This window comes from Clytia hemisphaerica, unplaced genomic scaffold (assembly GCF_902728285.1).
Source record: "Clytia hemisphaerica strain Z4C2 unplaced genomic scaffold, Clytia hemisphaerica genome assembly, whole genome shotgun sequence".
NCBI lineage: Eukaryota > Metazoa > Cnidaria > Hydrozoa > Leptothecata > Clytiidae > Clytia > Clytia hemisphaerica.
This window is the reverse complement of record NW_027103486.1, coordinates 756,039-779,512: the sequence shown is the minus strand read 5'-3', so window position 1 is coordinate 779,512 and position 23,474 is coordinate 756,039. Positions and strand designations below refer to the sequence as shown.

General features: G+C 36.9%; 2 protein-coding genes and 1 long non-coding RNA gene across 4 annotated transcripts in view; all 3 read left to right on the top strand.

The window, feature by feature from the left end:
- Positions 1 to 1,808: 1,808 nt before the first annotated feature.
- LOC136798636 (protein dispatched homolog 1-like) overlaps positions 1,809 to 23,474 on the top strand; it is a 249,251-nt gene continuing 227,585 nt past the window's right edge. For both annotated transcript variants that reach the window (XR_010845417.1, XM_067055279.1), the window contains exon 1: positions 1,809 to 1,838. The gene's annotated coding sequence lies outside the window, so the exon portion shown is untranslated. The remainder of the gene's footprint in view (positions 1,839 to 23,474) is intronic.
- LOC136798658 (uncharacterized) lies at positions 2,150 to 5,134 on the top strand. The gene has a single exon (XM_067055304.1). The coding sequence runs from the start codon at positions 2,150 to 2,152 to the stop codon at positions 5,132 to 5,134; it is 2,985 nt and encodes a 994-aa protein (XP_066911405.1).
- LOC136798608 (uncharacterized) lies at positions 20,676 to 23,310 on the top strand. Its single transcript, XR_010845406.1, has 4 exons — positions 20,676 to 21,245; positions 21,563 to 21,684; positions 22,811 to 23,035; positions 23,247 to 23,310. It is a non-coding gene; the product is annotated as an uncharacterized lncRNA (long non-coding RNA).

Below are 23,474 nucleotides of genomic sequence, written 5' to 3'. Positions count from 1 at the left end.
TCGCTATGTTTTCTTCTAATTTATCAAACATTTCTTGACCATTTTGTCCACCAAATCTTTCTTGACAATACTTTATATACATTGAATTGAAATCTCTCCTTCTTGGGCATTTCGATATGTCAGCTTTTGCAAGGTGGAAGCCTAGCTCATCTTCACTCATTGATTTCCTAACGTGTTCTTTATATGCTTGAGAAGCAGCTAAGCCGGAAGAAAATAAAGATGATATCTCAGATTTGACATATGTGAACACGTTTCATTTTCAAGGATCCTTTGTCAGTTTTCTTGTTTCTAGAGTATTTGACTTTTAAAGTTTCATTTGTTTCACTGACGTATCTTTTAACAAAATCATCGATATCATCCAAAGTTTGCAAGTTGCACAAAATATCAGCTGAAAAACCATCGTTTTCACTAACATTTGTATTTGAAATTTTAAAATCACCATCTAAATATTAGCTAATAATATCTTTCAAATCTACCTCGTTCATGTTTGTTTCTCTTCTCAAGAACCTTCTAAAACAACTCTCATATCATTTTTTAAAAACGTATAAAGAAAGAATCAATAGAATTTGTTAGCGAGAATTTTTTAGTCTTTCGAACAACTTGGTGTATTATTTTTGTCACGTGCTATTCTCAGGTCTTGGTCCGCTAAAATGAATCGCTTCCGAAAATGGAGTAAAGTTATTCAGGTCTTGGTTCGTTATTTCAGGTCTTGGGCAGGTAAATCATCCGAACGAGAAATGAATTCAGGTCTTGGTTCGCTAAATCAGATCTTGGTTCGCTAACTTTATCACTGAAAAAGTTTTTCAGGTCTTGGTTCGCTATTTGCGTCGTCGTCCGTCCGCCGTCCTTCGAGAGTCGCCGGGTCAAAAAAGATGTTTCATTTTTAGAGTGTGTTCTAGTTAGTGTTTATTTTACAGAAAGCCACTTTTTCAAATTCGTGGCAATCTTGGTTGTGGGTTGTACAAGCTAGTTTATTCACATTTTACGCTGGCGGGGGTTCGAATGAAGATTATATATATGTGAAGAAATTCAAAGAATTTCTGTCCAACTATCTTCTTTCAGGAGATTTGGGTGGCAGAGCAGCATATGCATTTCGTCCTTATTAGGACTCGTCAGCACTGCATACTGCACCCTGGCTAGGCAGATCGAATTGCCTAGCATCTCACGCCATAAAACTAATTGTGGCGCAGACTGAAAGAAGAATTGGACAAAGGGAAATTCCCTAAGGAATTCTGTGAATGACTCCTCTGGATATATATATATATCCTCTGGATATATATATTTTTTGTCGGTCACAAAAGTTTAATTTGAATTCAAAAGACATCGTAAAGAGCTTATTGGGGAATAAATTCCGAAGTATAACGCAGTATGTTTTCCAAACAAAGACCCTGGAAAATATTTTAAAACATTATGTGGTCAAATTGGTTGGTTAGTGTAAATGCTATCCTAGTTCAAATGTTATTTTTCATCACAACTTGGTTGTTAGGAGGTTTGGAAAAGAAAATTATGTAACTAATTATAAGAAAAAAAAATTTTTTTATAAGAAGTTTGTGTTTTCTTTTTCTATACAGGAAAAACGCGGAAATGAAAACGAAAGAAATTACTAAGCACCGGGATGGGCGAAAGAAGAACACAGAAAGACTAAAGAAGTTAACAAACTATGATAAATGACACCTTTTAAGATGCATAGGTCGGTTAAGAAAATTGGAAGGAAACTTCACTGCAAAGCGTTTGGCTGTATTTTCTGGTTTGGAAGATAAATTGACAATTCGAGGATTACGCAATTATATGAACCGGGCAGACATAAATACTCATTCCATTTAGTCACTGAGTATAAGGTATTACTCCTGACTGATAAATACTATCTATTATCTGATGCAATCAAGATGGCGGACGTCTGAGCCAACAAAACAAAACAAACCAAGCAGAGACATCTGGTCGTTCGAAAGAAGTCGAAACAAACGAACAAAATGCTTCTGATCTTGTCTGTTATTGTCTGTTGAAATATTTAGACATTCTGTCATGACATTAGCTGCTATCTATTGAACAAAATGAACACTCAAACACCTCACCAAGAAGGGCAGCTGAAATGTGATTTCTGTGATAGAACTCTTGGAAGCAAAAGTGGAAAAACGAATCACATGAAAAAATGCCCAAACAGATTGATTCAACACAGCCACACGACCCGAACAATATCACCACTGCACCACCAACAACACCAACACAAACCTCAGCATCCTCAGCCTCTGACGAACCACCTGCCCCAAACCCAAACAGTATACCCTTCAAATGGGGAGAAAGATCATCTATCGATACTACAGCCAGCATCAATATGGCCTACGAACAAATTGTCTACTGGCGGAGAAATCTATTCCTTGTTCCATCAGGCAGTGCCGGAAAGAAATTTGTATCTGAAACAGCTAGACTTATAAATGCTTTCGTTGACTCTTCTGCGATGAAAACAATATCTCTCAAGGCATTGATGATAATGCCAGCACTATTACTTCAAAAGCCATCAGCAAAGTCAAAAGCAAAGGACCACACTGCTGCTTTAAAAAGACGCCTTGATCTATGGGAGAAAGGGGACTTCGAGGAACTAATCCGTGAAGGTGAGACAATCCAAAGACACCTCAAGTCTAAACAGACCGCAAAATCGATCGAAGACATCTCTAAGGAATTTATCAACAAAATGTCTAAGGGAAATATTAACGGAGCAATCAAGCTCCTTACGAACAATATGCAGAATGGAGTTCTCCCACTCACTGACGAAACACTCAATCTTCTGTACCAAAAACATCCGGAACCCCAAGAAGCCCACGTTGACGCATTACTCCCTCGACTCCCTGGCATTCACGAGTTGATTCACTCTGTACGCTACGAGGACATTACTCCCGACTTGATTAGAAGGTCTGCGATGCGAACCAACGGAGGAGCAGGCCCCTCAGGACTCGATGGTGACGGATGGAGAAGGATCATCACCTCCAACAGCTTTGGAACCGCCTCAACTGATCTCTGCACCTCGATCGCCAACCTTGCAAAAATGGTATGCACCGAGATTCATTCCCCTACATCCCTTGAACCCCTAATGGCCTCCCGTCTAATACCCTTGGACAAAAACCCAGGCCTCCGCCCAATCGGGATAGGCGAGGTGCTGAGAAGGATCATCGGAAAATCTATAGTTAGTATTCTCAAAGAGGACATTAAACGATCGATTGGATCCCTCCAGGTCTGCGCCGGGCAAGACGCAGGATGCGAAGCAGCCGTTCACGCTATGCGTACACTATTTGAGGAAGATGAATCCGAAGCAGTTCTATTAATTGATGCTGCGAACGCCTTCAATGCCGTGAACCGAAACGTCTTTCTTCACAACGTAATAATCATCTGTCCACCTCTTTCGACATTCGTACAAAACTGCTACCAATCACCAGCCCGTCTTTTTGTTTTCGGGGGAAAGGAACTAAAATCTACTGAAGGAACTACACAGGGAGACCCAATTGCAATGTTTGTATATGCTATAGCAACTATTCCCCTAATCGTGCGTTATGTTCTCCGTGAGGAACCGTCTGATGAGAAAGCAAGAACAGCCGGATATGCTGATGATTTATTCGGTGCCGGGACAATTTGGGAACTAAAACAGCTTTGGCTGTACATTCGAGATGAAGGCCCTAAATTCGGCTATTACCAGCAAGAGGAAAAAACCTGGCTAATAGTCAAACCAGAATTTTTATCTGAGGCGATGGAGATTTTTAGCGATACACAAGTAAAAATTACAACAGATGGCCGAAAACACTTGGGAGCAGCAGTCGGCAGCCTAGAATACAGGGACGAATTTATCAACGAAAAAATTGACGATTGGGTGAGTGAACTGAGTACGCTCGCAAAGATTGCCAAATTTGCCCCACAAGAGGCGTATACGTGCTTTACGGCAGGCTATAAACATAAGTTCAATTATTGTATGCGGACGATCCCTGATGTTTCAGCGTACTTTAATAGGATCGACAACGTCATTTCAACTGAGCTTATACCCGCTATCACCGGTGGAATTGTACCCTCAGAAATTGAGCGCAAACTTTTCTCTCTCCCGCCAAGCAAAGGAGGACTTGGAATCCCAATATTCAGTGAACAAGCAAATTTTGAGTTCGCCAATTCGTGCTTAGTTACCGAGGCACTTCAAAACGATATTACAAATCAAAACACTGCGGCCAGCGACGAGAACGAAGCACAAATCAAAACGGCAAAGTCTATCATTCGAGAACGTAAAAAGAGCAGAATAAATGAACTTTTGAACACAATAAAATCATCAGACGAAATGTCAAAGGCGAAACTTAGGTTGCTCAATCTGAACAGTGAATGTGGCGCGTCATTATGGCTTACCACCCTTCCCATCAAGGACGAGGGGTATCAACTGGACAAACAATCATTCTGGGATCTCCTCAAGATACGTTACGGTTATCAACTCTCACGTCTTCCCGAAAGATGTCCATGCGGGTCCCCCTTCAACATCCAGCATGCCTTATCATGCAAAAAAGGTGGATTTGTAACCCAACGTCACAATACTCTCCGCGATGTCACTGCTAAGTTGATGACTGAAGTGTGCAACGACGTAAAAGTTGAACCACCATTAAGTGAACTGACTGGTGAACGATTTCGTGAGACGACCGCTAATGTCACACCCGAAGCTCGTCTGGACGTCTCCGCTCGCAATTTCTGGGTCACTCACCAAAGGGCATTTTTTGACATAAGGGTTTTTAACCCAACAGCCCGGAGGTATGCTGACTTGGAAATCAAAAAGTGTTACGAGATCAACGAACGTGAAAAGAAAAGGCAGTATAATGAACGAGTATTGAGAGTGGAGCATGGGTCGTTTAGTCCCATGGTATTCAGTGCTTTTGGTGGGATGGCAAGAGAATGCAGCATGGTCATAAAAAGACTTGTTGAACTTCTCGCTGACAAAAGAAAAACTAATGTCAGCCTTGTTTCGTCGTGGGTTAAGAGAAAGATCAACCTCTCGCTCATGAAATCGCTGGTATACTGTGTCCGAGGAACCAGACACCCATGGTATCGAGACAATTATATTGTCTCTTCATGCTCAAATGACACTGATGCTTCGGAAGTGAGCTCAGCCTTCAATTAGAATATAATATATATATTTCGCCTATGATAGGATTATTTGTTTGTTAAAAAAAAATATCATTTTTTTTGCTAGCTCGTGTTAGCCAGTCAACCGTGGTCCTGGCAAATATATATATTTTCTCCCTTTAAAAAAAAAAAAAAAAAAAAAAAATTATATGAACCGGGCTGGATATTGCTACTTGCGCGCAAGGAAGAAAGGATTGCTGACAAGAAAAAATCTCAAGAATTGTATGGACTTTTGCAGACGTGTAAACTGGTATAAGCTTGGCTTAAATTTTTGGACCAGAGGCGTCTCTATTTGGGTGCATGTCACTAGTCCGATACTTTCTAGTCCGACAGTATAATAGTCCGAATCTATAAAATAAAGTCTTTTTTTCCGATGTCACTTTTGTCCGAAAACGAAAGATTTTAGAGTGTCGAATGTTGAGTAAGCGACGGGTACAAAATGCATAAAACATAATGCATATTGCATAATGCATAATAGTATTGTGTAATTTACAGAACGATTTTATATTTTCTAAAACTCTCCTTTGTAGAGGCTAAAACCACGAAAACCTCTTTAGAAGAGTTTCTTGTAAACATTCCAATCAGAGGGATTTCCCCAGACATAATATTTACTTTTCGAATCCGAACGAATCAGGAAGGTTTCCCCCTTCTTCTTTCTCAAAAAAAACAAAACATTCCAATGTAAAAAGATTTAAAGTCTATTTTCTTTGATCTAGCTTTTGTACCGCTTTCGCATGAAGCTGTTTGATTTATATTGGCTGGATATTGGCTTATCTAACAAAAAGCATTAGAGGGAAAACCCGTTGAAATTTATTAGCAATTGCTCGAAAAGATCTCTGAGAAAACCCAGAGAGATCTTATGCTTTAAAATTTACGTTTTCGAGTTATAAAAGTAATATACGGAGGAGATATTTTCGTGTTTTTTCTACACTATACTACGTTCTGTAAAATACAACTATGAAAATCAAAATGGCGACAAGCATTTTCAGTGGATCATGGATTTTCTTCATCATCCAAAATTCAAATTTACAGCTTTCTACCCTTTATTTTCTGGTAGAAAATGGTTTATTTGTTTTGCTGAAAGTATTATCTTTCAAATTCTCCTTATTATAGCCTCTAAAATTGACATTTTTCAAATATTATGCATTATGTTTTATGCATTATGTATCCGTCGGTTGAGTAAGGGTTTTTCACTAAGATAATATTTTAATAAAAGTTCATTTTTGCGGCATTTTGACATAATTAGAAATAAAGGACCAATCAGGGTTGTAAATCACTAAAGAAGGGTCGTAAAAACAGCCAAATCCAATTTCTTGACTCTTGAAAGCCTAATCTAATCCTAACAAGCTTCCCAAAATTTAAAAAAAAATCGGGTTTAGGGGCCTAACCTCAAAATCATATTTATCTTGGTGGAAAAGGTTTCGTATGGAAGAAGAACCCCAGAGATAAAGCAAGAGCACCCAATACTACTGCTATTTTAATTATATCTAGTGAAGATCAGAGATCTGACCTCAAGGAGAGAAAGTGTTGAAAATATTAAATAAGAAAAAGGGGACTAATATTTTTATAATTATACAATTTTTTCCATTTTTTTGAATTTTTCTAAATATTTAACAAACTAATCAAACATTCTGTCAAGAAATGAGAATTTTATGCGAAAAAGAACCAACAGACCGATAAAAATAAAGTTTAAAAAGCCAAGCAGAAAAACAAAACAGCAATCACATAAACAAACACCAAACCACCCAAAAACTCAACAAATGCAATCTGGAGTCCCCAACTTGCGACAGGTGCAGCGGCTTTAAACATGTTTTAAGGACGTCCAACACTCAGCCTCCCCCAGATTCCATAACCCTGAACTGACCCGCAGTCCAAACAAACTAACAAACATAGACTTGACTTACTTGACTTATCAGCACACCTCTGGTTGAGGCTTCGCCCACTTCTGAACTTTCTCTCGCCATCTGGTTCTATCACTTGCGTATCGTTCGGCCGTTGCTAATGGAAGACCTGTGTCTTCCCTGATTTTATCTTGCCATCTTTTTGCAGGTCTACCTCTTCTTCGTGTGCCTTGGAATTCATTTTTCAAACATATTTTAGCTAGACTTTCCTCGGGCAGTCTTGCTACATGCCCAAACCAAGACACTCTTAGGTTCCAAATAAACGGGGGGTTCGAATAAACGAGGGGGTTGGAAAATTTTCTAGATTTTAATAAACGGGGGGGACCTAATTGCCGGGGGGGTTGGAAATTGTACTTCTGAAACCCAAAAATAAGGTAAAAATAGGCTAAAATCAAGCTATTTAGAGCAAAATAAGGGGCCTTCTCTTTGACAGCTGAAAATATTCTTAAAGATTAATAAACGGGGGGGTCCTAATAAGGTCCGGGGGGGTTGGAAAATTTTCGAAAAATTAACAAGCGGGGGGGCCCGTTTATTTGGAACCTAAGAGCAAGCGTCTCTTTTTGATCATATAGACAATCGGCATTTTGAGCTTTGCTCTCTTGCGTAGCCGTTTGAGTGATATCCGGTCTTGGAGTCTAATCCCCAGTATGGAGCGAATACAATTGTTTTCATCAAGCTTTGTTAGAGACCAGGTTTCCGCGCCGTATATTGCGATTGGGAGAATGAGAGCATTGTACAGTCGAATTTTAAGAGTATTTGAGACATCTCTCCTTAACCAGATCTTTTGTCTTAGTTTTCCAAAGGCAACATTTGCAAGTGCAATTCGTCTTTTGACGTCCTTGGAGGTACTAGGAACATTTGATCCAAGGAAAATGAAGTCTTGAACAGTCTCAACATTTTTATTGTCAATTACAACTTGCTGAGGGCTGGCTGTGATGGCTTTGCATTTTGTAGTATTGATTTTCATGCCGTATTTCAAACAGGCGTCCTGTAGTTGATTCGTGGAAAGTTGAAGTTTCTCAAAGACAGCTGCTATCAAGGTGGTATCATCTGCGTAGCGAACATCAATACACAAGCCATTGTTAAGGATTGTTGCCTCTTGTAGTTCTTGGAGCTCATCCATCACAAACTCCAGGAATAGGTTGAACAGCGTTGGTGATAGCAAGCACCCCTGTCTAACACCTACTGTCACTTCAAACCAGTTGGTTAATTTACCATCTACGTTGACAGCACATTGGGTCTTCTCGTACATGTTTTTGATCACCTTAATTACAGTTTCGTTGACGCCGATTCGCTTCATCATTTTCCACAGAGCCTCTCTCCAGATGGTGTCGAATGCACTTTGCACGAGTGCCTGTCGCTTGTAATTTCCTCCGTTTTTGCTTGAATATGTTGCAGTAAGATACAGTTTAAAACTTTTCCTGGGATCGACAGAAGGGCAATAGCTCACTAGTTTGCTGGATTTTCCTTGTCACCTTTCTTGAATATCGGGGTAACAATCATCTTAGCAAAGTGAGATGGAGTATCTACTGAATCCAAGATCTTATCAAAAATAATCTTGAGCGCATCAACGATTGTGTTTCCACCTGCTTTCAGCACTTCTGGTGTGATGCTGTCAGATCCGGGAGCTTTGTTATTTTTAAGGGAGGCGATAGCCTCTTTCAATATTATGAAATCGTCTTCCTCGGTAAGAACAGGATGGTGATTTTCGATCGTTTCTAGCGTCTGTTCGTTTCTGGGAAATTCCGTGTTCAAATGGTTTTTGAAGTGCTTTTCCCAAATTTCAAGGACTTCGGCTGGGTCTGTGGTCTTTTTCCCGTTTGCACCTTTTAGGGCTGGGACATTTTTTCATGGTTTGCCTTCAAGTCCGCGAACGGATTTGAAAAGGCTGTGAGAATTCTTTTTCTGAAAATCATCTTCAAGTTGTTTTATCATGTTTTCGAGCTTCTCTTTCTTTGCTTTGCGGACTTCCTTTTTTACAAGTTTGTTGATTTCACGATACTTTTTCCTCACATCTTCACAGTTAGGAGATGATAGCATGTCTTTCCGTAGTTTTCTCCTTTTTTCACATAATTGTATGGTTTCCTTCCAGAGGCGGATCTGGGATTTTTTTGAGGGGGTTCAAAAATCTCTTTTAAAAAAAATATTTTCGGAACAAACGTTATGGGCGTAAATTTTGCACCCGCCCTGTTTGGGAGGTGTCACATTTTTTCCATTCAACATGGGGGACGTTGATGAGCGCCTACACGTCTGCAGTTCCCATTACCTATGAACTCCAAACATAGGCCTCAGCGGGGGACCATTCAAAAAGTATGTACGCTCGAAAAAGGCAAATTTTTGACTCCCCCTCCCCCTTGTACGCTTTATGTGTACCCCCTTCCCTTCAGCGTACGTACGCTTTTTAGTACACTCCCCTAACCAAAGTCGAAACTTGTAACTCTTGTAACAGTAGAATATGTAGGTATCCAATCGTATTTATAACAAAGTCTCAAGAAATTAAAAGAATCTATAAGATGAACAAAAATACCAAAGGAGAAATGAAAATAACAATCGCAAAAACCATTCTTTGATGTGAAAATATTGCGTTTTTCTCTCAAAAAAGACAGTTTAGGAAAAATTACGAGCATACGTACTTTTCCTCAAGGACCCCCCTCCCCCTCGTACGCTTTTGGGAGTACCCCCTCTCGAGCGTACGTACTTTTTGAATGGTCCCATGTGTTGAAAGGAGGGTGGTAGGCCATTTTTTTTTGTCCCGGCTTGAACAGCCAGAGGCTGAACGTGTAATAATCGTTTGTGGTTTGTATTCATATATACATTGGGAAATTCCCTAACTGCAACTGCGCACATCTAGTTTCTTCTCTTCAATCTTATCACACAAAACGTTCATAAAACGGAAATATAGTTAGTATTATATTTCTTATATTTCTTTGGTTTGACCTTTTATTTGGGTCGTTGTAAAACATGGATTAGCTCCATGGAGTACCTAATGGAGTACCTCCTAAAATACCTGTCAGAGCGATGAATATCACAAATTTGATAATCAACCTTTTCCACCAGCTGTAAACTTCCAATTTATAGCAATCAAAAGAATTTCTCAAGTATTTGTTTGTGAAAAAATGGCTACCATCATTTCTGGCAGTAAAGCTCATATAGCGCACGCTCTCTGCTTAAAAATCTTTGTTGATTCTACAAATAACAGACCAGATTTAGCTTGCAGAATAGCTCTGATATATCAAACACTTTATAATAATACATATAATATGAGTGTAATTGTATATAGTATTGTGTGTTATATTATTTATGTAACACCAGTAGGGCACTAGAGCTTTCTTAAGCAATATTTTTCTTTTGTCCTTTTGTCAACAGATTGACTTTTATAAAGAAAATATTGTGACAATCATAGAATACATAGCTTATCAACCCATTTCCAAAAGGAATTTTTATCATACTCAATATGATGCAGGTAGTATGACTGGATATGAAATGGCAGCTGGGGACAGTCTGTGAGAGAGGTTACAGAGGGGTTTTAGAGCATTAAATTATTCATTGTCATTTTATTGACAAAACACACTTCAATTAACAAAATAATAAGAAAATCACAATAAATGGAGTCCGCCAACTTATTTCTTTGATATGAGAATTTCATACTCAATGTGATGCAGATGACATGAAAGGATATAAAAAGAGACCAACATGAAAGCCACACTCTTGCTACAGAGTGGTTTTAGAGCAAATACAAAATTATAGAGGTCTTTATTTTCCTCTCGCGGCGATCTAAAATCTGGTCTGCAATATTTTTTTAGAGTACTCCAATAGGTACGCCATTGGAGTACTCCATGGAGCTACTCTGTGTTTTACAACGACCCCTTTTATTTTGATAAAACAGACACCCAGAGCATGCTCTCAGAACTGCTTGTTTGGTGTATATTCTTTTATATATTCATGGTTCTTGCAGAAAATGTTTTTGAGAAAGCCATAGAGCAAATAATTGGTTTTGAAGAAAAGTTTGAAGAAAAAATAAGACAATTCATAATATTAAATACTTTACACACTTCAGTTTCATTTCGTGAATATTTAAAACATAGTAAAAAAGTTCGATAATTTATTCTTATAACCATTTTTTTATGGAATTTCTTTGTAGCGAATTAATTGGCTGACAATCAAGCAAAAACTTTTCATGTTGAGTATGTTTAGATTATAAAACCAGAAATGGATAATATTTTGAAAACAGTGATCAAGTTAAAAAATAAAGGAGATTATTTATATAATATATACATACAAGGGAATACAATATTCTTAAGATGGAAAAATAAAAGATTGCGAAAAAGTGGAGTACACCATGAGTACTGATGTAATGTGTTTTATGTGCAAATAGACTCAAGAAATTCTAGCTATCAAATTAGATGAATAATCTCATAAAAAAGTACTTTTTACATTCAAAGTAAAAAGTTAAAAGTTTGATGTTCTTAAGCATTATTAAAGGTACTAACAGTAATCATCAACAATCTGTAGGAAAGCACTTTTTCAACTTTCACAATTGTATGGAGTGTTGTTTATAATTTTTTTGGTAGAGATTGTTGTTATATATCATTTCATAAATTCTGCATTCAACCGTACTCTTTTATGCTTACTTGTAGGGGGTGGAAGATGCAGGGGCAGTACTCTCAGAGAAAATCCATAAAATGGGGGGAGGGAGATCATTATTAACTGATTTTGGGGTGATTTTCCCCAAAAAAACCAAGGAAAATAAAGTTTTGGCACTTTATCAGGAAAATTTCATAAATTGGAGTTCACTACAAAATGCTAATTGGGTGATTTTTTTCCAAAAAATTGCAAAATGTCCATCTACAATTAAGCACAAGAGGGTAATTTTTTCAGAGGTCACCAATGTCTCTTTTTGTATAAAAGTACACCACATTTTCATATGATCACGTAAAAGTAATCTTAGTTTTGTTTTGCAAGTATAAAGTGGTATGAACTCTCTTCTTATGACATGACGAAACCAAAAATATTTCCTCGCATCACATTATCTTGAAGCATGCATGAAGGTTCACCTTTCCAGAAATTTCATTCTTCAACCAAATTCAATCAAATTACTAAAATATTGTTCCCTAACCTTTCTTCCAGTCTCTGTTATAAAACAAATTTTGTTTTGTTTTTCTATAATAGTTTTCAAAAATAAAGCTAGCTAGCTTTTTTTCAATGTGAAATTCATCAATGCCCAATGATGGGAGAAGAATCTCTCGAAACGTAGCAATGTGAAATTCATCAATGTCCAATGATGGGAGAAGAACCTCTCGAAACGTAGCCAATCGCAAATCTTGTGATCCATATGTAGCTAGGTAGATTTTTCCCCGTGATATTCCCGATGCCCGATGATGGGAGAAGAGCCAAACGGTGAAGGCTTCTTCGTAAAAGCGAAAGACATGTATCTATTTTTCAGATCCGGCATGCGGGATGTGTCAGGACCTAAGTTTACTAGTCTAGACAAACGACAAAATACAAGTATAAAAAAACACAAATTTTCAAACAGTAGGCAAAGAACCAGGTTCGACGCTTAAAGTCCGTGCAGCCACAGGAAAGAACGAATCAACATAAAGGCGTCCTCTATAGAAACTATCGTCAAAGTATCGGTACACGATCCTGACCCTGACAACACCAGTGACCACCTTCCGGTATCAGCTATTTTTCACACACCGCTCACACCAACAATAAACGAGGATGTCGTCGACAACACCCTTGAATCTGAATTTGTTCCAAACCATCTCTGGAAAAACAACAAATTTGTTGATCTCTACCGATCTTACGTAGCCACAGCCATCAACAAACTTGATTTTAGTTCTGAGGATGCGTTAGACGAATTCCACTCCACCCTCCGTTCATGCGCCAGTGAAGCCTGCAAGTCCTTCAAAGAAACTGCATATGTTTTCCAATCCAAACCATGGTGGAATGACGATATCCGAAAAGCCCACAAGGTCCTACGTTCAATGTTTAATATCTGGAAGCACAACGGTTTCCCTAAATCTCCTACTGACACTTCATATTGTCGATATAGATTCGCACGCAAATCCTTTCGTTATCATGTAAAGCGTGCTAAGACCAATGCTACAGCCAGACACTACATCAATATTGATAAACTGAAAGACGTTAAACCAGAATCCTATTGGAAAAGACTTAGATCCTTGAGAAATGATGATCAAAAACTCTATACAATAAATGGTAAATCCAACAAGTCAGATATTACAGATGAATTCCATTCTCATTTCAATAACTTGTTAAACACACCGCGTGTTCCTAATACTAACAACGCAGAATCCAATCTAAAACTCAACGAACTTCTGCAGCAGATAAATCAAGATCCCTCAGATGATTTCTACGTCACTGAATCGGACGTAGCAGATGCTCTCAGTCGTTTGAAATTCGGAAAGTCTAGAGATCCCTTTCAGATCAAAGCGGAACATTTTCTCTGTGCGGAAAGCCCTACTTTCAAGTCATACCTGACTGACCTACTTAACAAACTTTTTTCGTCATCACGTTTACCAAGCCAACTAGGCACTTCAATTCTTATTCCACTCGTTAAATCCTATAAGAAATCATTAAATGGCCCTAATAACTATCGTGGGATTAGCCTTATCCCAATTATGACTAAAGTAATAGAACTAGTTGTATTGATCAAATGCCCAGACATCTCCAACCACACAGACTCTCAATTTGGTTTTGTAGCTGGTTCCTCCACCCTACACGCAGAACTATTGATCTCAGACACTTTGAAATACTACAATAATCGAGGCAGTTCCGTATACGTATGCAGTCTAGATGCTGAAAAAGCGTTTGATTCATGCAATTGGCACACCCTTTTCTGCAAACTACAAAATAGGGACATTCCAAACCAGGTCCTATCAATGCTGATAAAACTCTATCTGAATGGGTCTGCCATTGTTCACTATGCTGCCCATTACTCGAAAGAACTTTTATTGACTCAAGGGGTTCGTCAAGGAAGCATCCTTTCTCCCTTTCTGTACAGCATCTACATTGAAGATCTCCTTCTCCGAGTGAAGTCTCTCCAGATTGGAACATTCCTCCCCAACAATCTCCACACAGGTATCATAGCTTATGCTGACGACATCATATTAATGAGTCCTACTCTCACTCACCTTCAAATGATGATTGACCATTGTATCGATCACGGTGTCAGCAACTGTCTCAGGTACAATCAGATCAAGACCCAGTTTACAATATCTGGCAAAACTCCAATCAGAAATCCTGTTATCCGGATCGACAACACTATCGTCCAGAAGCAGGAGACCCTAAAACACCTTGGCTTTCAGTGGGAGATTGACAAGAACATTCTTACTCTTAAAAGACATATGTTAGATCGCATAGCATGCATGTGGTCAGTGGCTACCTCCCTTATTAGTGCTGGTATTCGTAAATGTCATCCAAACCAGATTGTGACTCTATTTACTTCCATCGTTGTACCTAAGTTACTGTATGGTCTCGAACTCGTTGAGCTCAAGTCAGATGCAGTCCTATTAAACACACAGGCTCGTATTTGTTTAAAGGCACTCTTTGGCGTATCCAAGAAATCACGTAACCTCTTGAATACCATCTACAATCTCCCGGACGTTACCACTCACATCAACAAGCGAAAATTGTCACTTCTCCACCTGGCGACCAAAAATCCATCGATAGCAGCATACATGTACCACATGCTGTCATCTGGAGACGACATATCCCATAGTTTTACCCATACAGCAAACAGCACGGTGAACTGTTTGAATCTAGATATTGTTCATGTGTTACTCGACAAAAATTATGTCAAACGAAATGTTAAGTCTTTAGTTGCAGATCATTCAGACGAGGTTGACTTTTGTGTGGACCTAATTGATAACTGGCATGTGATGGAAAATAGAATCTTATTTAGAGCCAAGTTGGAAGAGAACGTGTTGAGGCTGTGAACTCCCCCACTATCTCCCCCTCTTACCCCTTGCGTTTTGTAGTTCACGTCACTTCTTAGTTCTCTACCCACTTTCATAAAAATGTTTGTTTTTTCTTTTACAATAAGTGGTCGTTTATTTTCAATTTATACTATATTTTTAATCGATTATGATATACTAACGAATACTTTGAATTTGATGCGTAGTAAATTTTTTCTTGAGTTTTGACATGTTGGCATGTAGGTTCAGTACCTATCCTTTAGGTATCCTTCAGTACTTTTCAGTGCCTATTTTTTTCTTGTTACTCCTGATTTTTTTCCTACTTGGGCTGTCCTTTTTGTCTGGGATTTGAGCAGTCCTGGTATTGCCTGGAGCGGTCTCCCTAGTCATGCATGGATAGGCCCCATAGCATTACACTCACAGCCCTCCCCAGGCAATACTAGGTCCCCTCTTATCTCTTCATTGGGTAGTTTCCTATTTATATTTATAATTGAGCTTAGTCACACGTGTCACTTGTCAGCTTTTCTATACGTACTATCGTACTTTCTGTACATTGTAGTTTAGACGCTCTAGTTTTTTGTTTTTTTTGTCTACACTATGAGAAAGTTATAATTTCAGTTATTAGGTAGCGTCAGTTGGACTGTTTCTTCACGCGTTTTCCTTTATATTTAGTGCTGCCTTCGGCTTTTTATTCGCTTTTTTCATAATTACTGGGAATCACCGAGAGCTGAGGTTTTTTCCCTTTTTGATTTTACTTAGGCGATTCCCTCTTTTCCGCATGGGTTAAGAGTGGATCTAGTGTCGCCTGGGGAAGGCTCTACTTCTGTACGGATAGGCCCCGTAGCGGAAATACAGCGCTCTCCGGGTGTACGGAGTCTCTCCAACCCATCCAGGTTGCCTGTTTTCATTTGCTTTTTTAGCAACGTTATATAGTTCGAAAAACGAAATTTTAATATACATATTGTAGTTAAACGCCCTGTATATACCGGGTGCGCCACAAAAAAGTTTCTCTCTTTGAAACTGATCTTCTCGAAATCTAAAAATTTTAAAAGAACCATTCCTATTCCATTAGAAAGAAGAAAGATGAACTTAAACTTTGATAGGTCATTTATTAAATTCGTTTCATTAGGTCAAAAGTTATGCTCAATTGAATAAAAAAGTTACTTTCAGAAAGTGCCCGAAAACGTTAAAAATCGACCTATCAAATTTTTATTTTCAAAATTGGCAATCACAATAGGCTTTGCATGATTAAGAGCATTTTTCAGTAATTAAACACATAAATTTTGAAACTGATGGTTCGAAAGGGTTTAAAATCTTCATCAAAATCATTTTAATTTACTTTTATCGAAACTTTCCTCACATTTTTGGTTCTAGACTGGATAAAGTCTATGTAAGCCTGGATATACCTCGAAACCCATATTTGATGTATTTTTATGAATTTTACCAGATTTTTTGGCTTTTTTCGATGAAGTTCTTTCTTTCATTGAAATTCAACCTTCCTCTATATAACAAAATGTCATCTAGACAGCTAATTATCATTTTTAATGACTGAAACGAAAATACTGATGCATCATGTAATTATGCCTCTGTTTAATTTGATAGGTCGATTTTTAACGTTTTCGGGCACTTTCTGAAAGTAACTTTTTTAGTCAATTGAGCATAACTTTCAATCTAATGAACCGGATTTAATAAATGACCCATCAAAATTTAAGTTTCTCTTTCTTCTTTCCAATGGAATAGGAATGTTTCTTTTAAAATTTTCCAATTTCGAGAAAATTAGTTTTAAAGAGAGAAACTTTTTTGTGGCGCACCCGGTATTTTTAAGGGGCATAACATATATATACCAAACCGTATTGGTGATGAAAGAGAATTTGATAAAAAAAATAATAAAAGGGGCTGTGGAACGACTGTTCCGTTTTCGCAAAGCGAAGAAATTTCGACACGAACAAATTATTTTTTGATAAGTCAAACTTTCATTTTGGTAAGAATTTCATAAGAACAATTCGAGCCCCGAAAAGTAGGCCGGGTTTTGAGCAGTTTGTGGATCAAATTAATAAGAGCCACAGGATAATGGGAAGGGAAAAGGAACAATTTCAGGCTCAAAGTGCAAAAAGCAAAAAAAGAACAGCCAAACCTTAAATACAAAATACACAAATTCACAAATTCACAAATACTGAGCGCTTTAAAAAACTTTTACAAAGACAAATTTATGAACAATTCAAAAAAAAAAAAAAATCCAAACCCATTTTTTCAAGACCTGGCCTTGCAGAATAAAATCCAAAAAATTCTATAATGTAAGTATATTAAAAAAGTAATGCTATCATACTATTTAGTAGGCGGTAACAATATAACAAATGGTATCTACCATATCATGTCAATTGTTTATGAAAATATAAGTTGATTCGCTGGTACATCATTAAAAAGACTTTATGTTGAAAGATCTTGTTGGAAAATATATTTGAGTCAGCATCAAAAGTCACATATATGTACTTATCATTTAAGTTGTCTTTTGGGCTAAAGCCATCAATCATGCTTTTGTTATCACTTTATCTTACAAATATAAATTAGTCTTTATTGTAATCAGCCCGTCAAGCTCCAATGAATTAAACACAATCTCTTGAGAGTCAGCAAGTGATGGAATCAATCAAACCAAATCAAAATGATTCCGTTATCGCACAAATATTAAAGAAATTTTCAATGACGAAAATAGCAACCATTCACCATTAATTATCATTTTAATTTTGCTTTCCAGTCAGTCATCTTCTGAAAGCTTTTTCCTTTAGCGCGAAATAAACAAGTATTATTGTAAACTGGCACAATTTGTGTTCAGCAGGACTACTTTATATTATCCTCTGTCAATTACAATATGTTCATGTAGTCATAATGCTATGTATATTTTGGTTTTATGCTACTCCTTTTGTCTTTTTGTTAATATGTGTTATGTTGTGTGCACGTTCACCCACCAAAATACCGCTGATTCTCAGCCGCCTGGTCGGTCGGTAGTTAAAAATTAACCATCAAGCTTTTTCCAAAGTCCACCTGAAGACAGAAGAGTTGAAAATAAGTATAGTTTGAAACACATGGCAGAGATAAAAACTTTTTGTTTTGAGATGAAATCCAATTTACAAAAAGTCAACAATAAGAAAGAATACTATATAATGTAACAATTCAAAGGTAGTTGAAACTATAAAGGCATAAAAGTTGAAGGTAACCTTGATTTACCTTTCAATGGGCCATAAGTTAATGCATATACATCAAAAATTGAAGAGATTCGTTGGTCTTCTGGCCATCTTTGTTGTTTTGAAAAATGAAACGCAGAAAAAAAGACTGGGCCCAGACATCTGGAAGAAGCGGGAAAAAAGCAAAAGAGATAAAGTTTTGGCACTACTACTATTATTTGTACAAAACTTGAAATTTTTATAAAAAATCTTACATTGTAATACTCAAAATATAGATCATATTCAATTAAAATAAGTAATTTATGAAACAAATACTTCGAATAGTGCTAAACTAATTTTGATCTAATCCATCACGAAGCAAAGTCGACATTTCGCCATCCATCCGGCTCATTTTCAGGAAATTCGTGCATATACAGATTTTTTACGCCACGCGCAGATCTAGAGAAAGGATGCTACACTCCCTATTCGAGGTCGTTCCGCAAAAAGAATCACTGAGAAAACTAACATATAATACATAATATAAAAAAATGTTTCAATTTTTCAAAAATGCAGTTGCGCTAAAAAGTCATTTGCAGATTCTCCAAATTTCATAAAAGTCTCTGGAAATCTATCAAAACACTTTTCAATTTGTTTTCGCAAGAAAAGAAGAGTGCATCTAGCAATGCGTAGGACCCAGCGGCGGATCTGAGGGGGTTCAAATGGTTCAGCTGAACCACCCCAACCCTTTTAGTAAATGAAATATACAAAGACCCTTTCTTCAAGTGAAATCTAGTTTTCTGATCGGAGCTGATTTTTCTTCTTGGTCATATCTCGATATTATTTTACAAGGGGTTGTATGCATGTGGCGTGCGATTCCGAGGTGCGCGCGACAAAATTAGCTTTTCCTGCGCTAAAAAATCTTTAGGTTATGTGTGTACGGCGTAGCTAGCTTTCCCGCGCTGTAAAAAATATTTGTTATGATTTTTTCTTGCGGGATTACATATCTAGCTGCTTCTGTGCTAGGAAAAATTTAATTTTGAACCTGGTTCAGAAAATGCATCCAGTGAAATGGCAAATTTGAGGTGGTTCAAGGAAATCTCTCGAAAATACGAGACCGAACCTGACCGACCGTTTTGAGTGTAAAAGATTTTCCTACAAAAATAACATTCAGTCGCATTTCGTCGCCGGCAAAATATTGAAATGATTTGAAGGGTAGCCATTCGTACGGCAAACGACCTCACTTCTTTGCAAGCGTTCAATGCAGTGTTTTAAAGAAATGAATCGAAGTCCTGAAACTCGGGTAAATTAATGCGTGTCCAAAATTTCCCGTAATTTTCCGGAGGCACTTCCACCCCGTTAAACATATAACATTATACATCAAAAGAAGCACATTTTGGAATAGAATTTGAAAATCACTGTTACTTAAATTTATTTATCAAATATCACCAAATTATATTACTTTTTCTAATTTTCCGGGGGTTTGCATCGATACAATTTCGACGATTTATTTAAGTATAAGGCCAAAACATTTAAGTAATGCTTTCCAAATGCGTTACGTTGGTACAAATTCATCCAGAAACTTTTTTCCCCAAAAATCGGGTGGCTAATGGGTCCGCCTCGCGATTTGCGGTTTATGACGTAATGTTTCTATATTTGGATGTCGAAACGCGCTTTCCCGTACTTTTACACTTACCCCCGGATTTCAAGACTACTTCGTCTGCCGTGTGATTAAGATGCGATGAAAGGCGCCAATACGAGAAAATTTGTGTTTTGAGATTGAAATGGAAGGTGATTGAAATGTCAACAGAGATGTATTGGTTCAGATATTTGATAAAAGTGTTTGTGATATTGTGATTGTTGTAAGAATTTACTTTAAAACAGATAGATAAACCCAGACACCACCACCCAAAGGCTAAATAAAATAAGAAGGGGGGGGTGGGTCAGATCAGACTAAATATATCAACCCTAGAGAGACTATTTTTGACCATTTAATTTTTGATAACCTTTACAAAAAATACGCAAAGCGAGGTAACGTTAACGAGAGATTCAAAAACTGTTTTTGCCTGTGTTTCTTTTTTTATAATAGAGGATGTTTTTTTAAGCTTTTCTTAAGGCCCGGGAGAGTTATTCTTATAATTATTGATATATCCACTGAAACACTGTTTGCCACCATTTTGAGCGTTTTGGCGGCGTTACCGCCCATTCAATTAATTCAAATATGTAAATAGACAGTTCTAATTGGGCATATTTTGACGAACAATTTATTTTAGATGAAGATATAGATAACATGGCTACTGTTTTTCATTGCAAATATCTGAAAGCAACTCTCTTCAGAATCAGCCAAAAATACCATGCCCAAGAAAAACAAAAAAAGTACAATGAATTCTCATCGCAGTTTGCGCATATCACCATGGACTATCAAAAATTTATTACATATTACAATCGATTTGTATTAAATACTAATAAAAAGAAACTACAAAAAGGAGTAAGAGAAGCATGGATTGATATGTTCTCTTGGAGAATGGAGAAATTGCTTTGGATGATGGCCATAAACGTTTACACACTGTCCGTGAATGTCAGCCATGTAAATTTATCATCTTTGATCCTTCGCCCAGACTTCCTGTGCCTTCAATTTCTTTGGATTCAACATGCTCAACACCATCTCAGTCATTTCATTCTTCACCTTCAACACCTCATCCCACACCTTCCTCAAATCTACAAATGCCAAAGACGCCAACAACACCATTTTCGTCATTAAAGATTGATATCCCCATTCATTCTACTCCTTCTGTAAAACATCAAAAACAAGCTGCGTCGACTGTTTTGACCAAACTGAATGAAGAATTCCATTGTTTATATGGGAAAAAATTTACTGATGTTGTTTGTAAAGTTCCAGAGGCAAAACTGCAAGCAAAACCAACAGAGGCTGAGAGGAAAAAAAAGAGATAGAAAGATCCGAAGAGATGTTAGAGATGAGCTTCAGAATGTTTTATATTCGCGAGATTCTCAAGTTCTCTTTGGAACACGTCAAACAGCATCTCAATATGAATCGCAAAGAAAGGCAATGTTTATGGAATCTCCTGCAGATGCTAAAGCAAGAACAGAGAAGCGTAATCTAGTTTTCATTTCTGTGAACCTTGTGTTAAACTAACATGTATAATTATTGGAAAAACTCCATAGTTTTAAAAATTACAACATGATTAGGAAAATAATGCAATTTTTTAATTTTAGCGAGAGCTTATGTTAGCAAAATGACAAATTTTTCAAAATACTAAATATAACCCCAATTTTTGTCTAGAACAAAAAAAGAACCAATTCGTATTTTGAAAATTTGCCAATATTGCTTCCATTAGGTAATATGACATATATATGACTTGTGTATTATAAGCAATAAAATAAATAGTAAACTTTCTATTCTAATTCCTAGGTAAACTAGACGAAGAATCAGGAAAATGCAAGAAAAAGAGAAGCTCAAAAAACCTTGATCAACTTGACTTTGATAAAGCTGGCTTGTTGAATCATGTCAACAGTTTACCAAAAGGATCAAAGGTTTGAAACAGAGGCTTGATAATTTAAATTGAGTAAATTTCTTCATGTGAATGTCTGATATCACAATTAGCTTTAATTAATCAACACTTCCATTCAGGAGCTTGTACAAATACCCAAAATGATGTTACTAGACCGGCTGTATGAAATCAAGTATCAAATAATGCATTTAATTAATTAAAATGAATACTGTTTGTGGTTTCTTCCTAAAAGGATTTTCATTTAAAATCAATTTAGTCTTAGAAGTAACTGCTTCACGTTTTATGTTTATACTCAATAAACAACAAAACCTGTCTTGAAATTCAACATATGCTTCAGGTTATAATGTTACCGGCCACCGATTTCACTACCAGTGAGTGAAACAGCCCTGAAGCGGAAAGGGTAGTGGGGGTTAAATAGTTATAACACCTGGCTATTCCACTAAAGGTAACGACCACAATAGTTCATCATATTGTTAAAATATACTTTTGATATGATGACTATTGTTTAACAAACATCAATAGTTAGATGGACAAAATTTTGAGAGCTTCTATTATAGCTCTTTTATAGTCCACTTTCTAACAGTTTAAACTATTTGCAATGAATTTCAATGTTTCAGTGAATTTTTTTTGAAACTTTCATGTTTTTCTTTTCCTTGTAAATGACACAAACGTGAATTTTATAGACTGAAATATACAGTGATTCCTGATTTGTTAGAGTTTGTTATTTTATTACTTTTATAGCTTTGCTTATCAACAGTTGGAAAACCTTTTGGTATCCCAGAGAGTCCTCAGGCTAACATGGTTGTCAGAGAGTTTTTAGAGGCAGAGAAAGTCGATATTAGTTTATTTAAAAACAACTATATAAATAAAGACAGAGTGAGAAGGTGTAAATTGAAAAAGCAAGGTGAGTTTTTTGATATACCATTTTCAATCAGGATTCAATTTAGACAATTGCCCAGAATTATTGACTTATATAGTGTTTATTACAAAATTTAGAAAAATAATTAAGTGGATGGACCTTTTTTATAGTTTTTGTGGATAGAAAAGTTTATATCTATTAATAACAATAATAACTTACCCCCCTAAGTTTTCAATACTGATGAGAATTTCATGGGTAAAAAATGTTATGTTTTGTCTTGTTTTTATAGGTGTGTCTCTGCCGATGCCAAGACCATATAAGTATTTAAAGGAAGAACTTCTGAAGAAAATCAACAGGGGAGAAATTCTAATCGGTGAATTGATTGAACCAAAATGTTACATCAGGATAAAGTTTAAAAAGGGGAAAATTATTAAGGAAAAGGTTGAAATTCGTGGACGCAAACTTCCACTGGAGGAAATTCGAAGGAGAATGTTTGAGGAACACAAATCTATGGGTAAATAGTTAACCCCTCTCTTTAGTCAGGTCAACATACATATTCCTGTTAAGCGCACTTACAATGTGTAGAGGCTGCTGATTCATTTTTTGTCACGAAATAGCCTTAAGCTTTATGATTGACTTTAAGCATTTTCGGTTGAGATTGAAGGTAAAAAATAATTATTTTCCATAGCTATATATACGGAATTTACAACTTCGTTATTGTTCAGGCATCTTGAGACCAATGGCTGAATATGATCGTTTTCTTCTAACGTGGGGTGACCACACTTCGATGTTGAGTTCTGGTTATTTCCTGTATACCGTCAAGGTCATATATTCAGATGATATTTTTTACACTGACAAGGAGATGCGTGAACTGTTTGGAAAGTCCATTAATGTGCAAAGTAAAGTGGAACAACCCGAAATTTTCATCGTTGGCCAATGCAAAGACAATACAG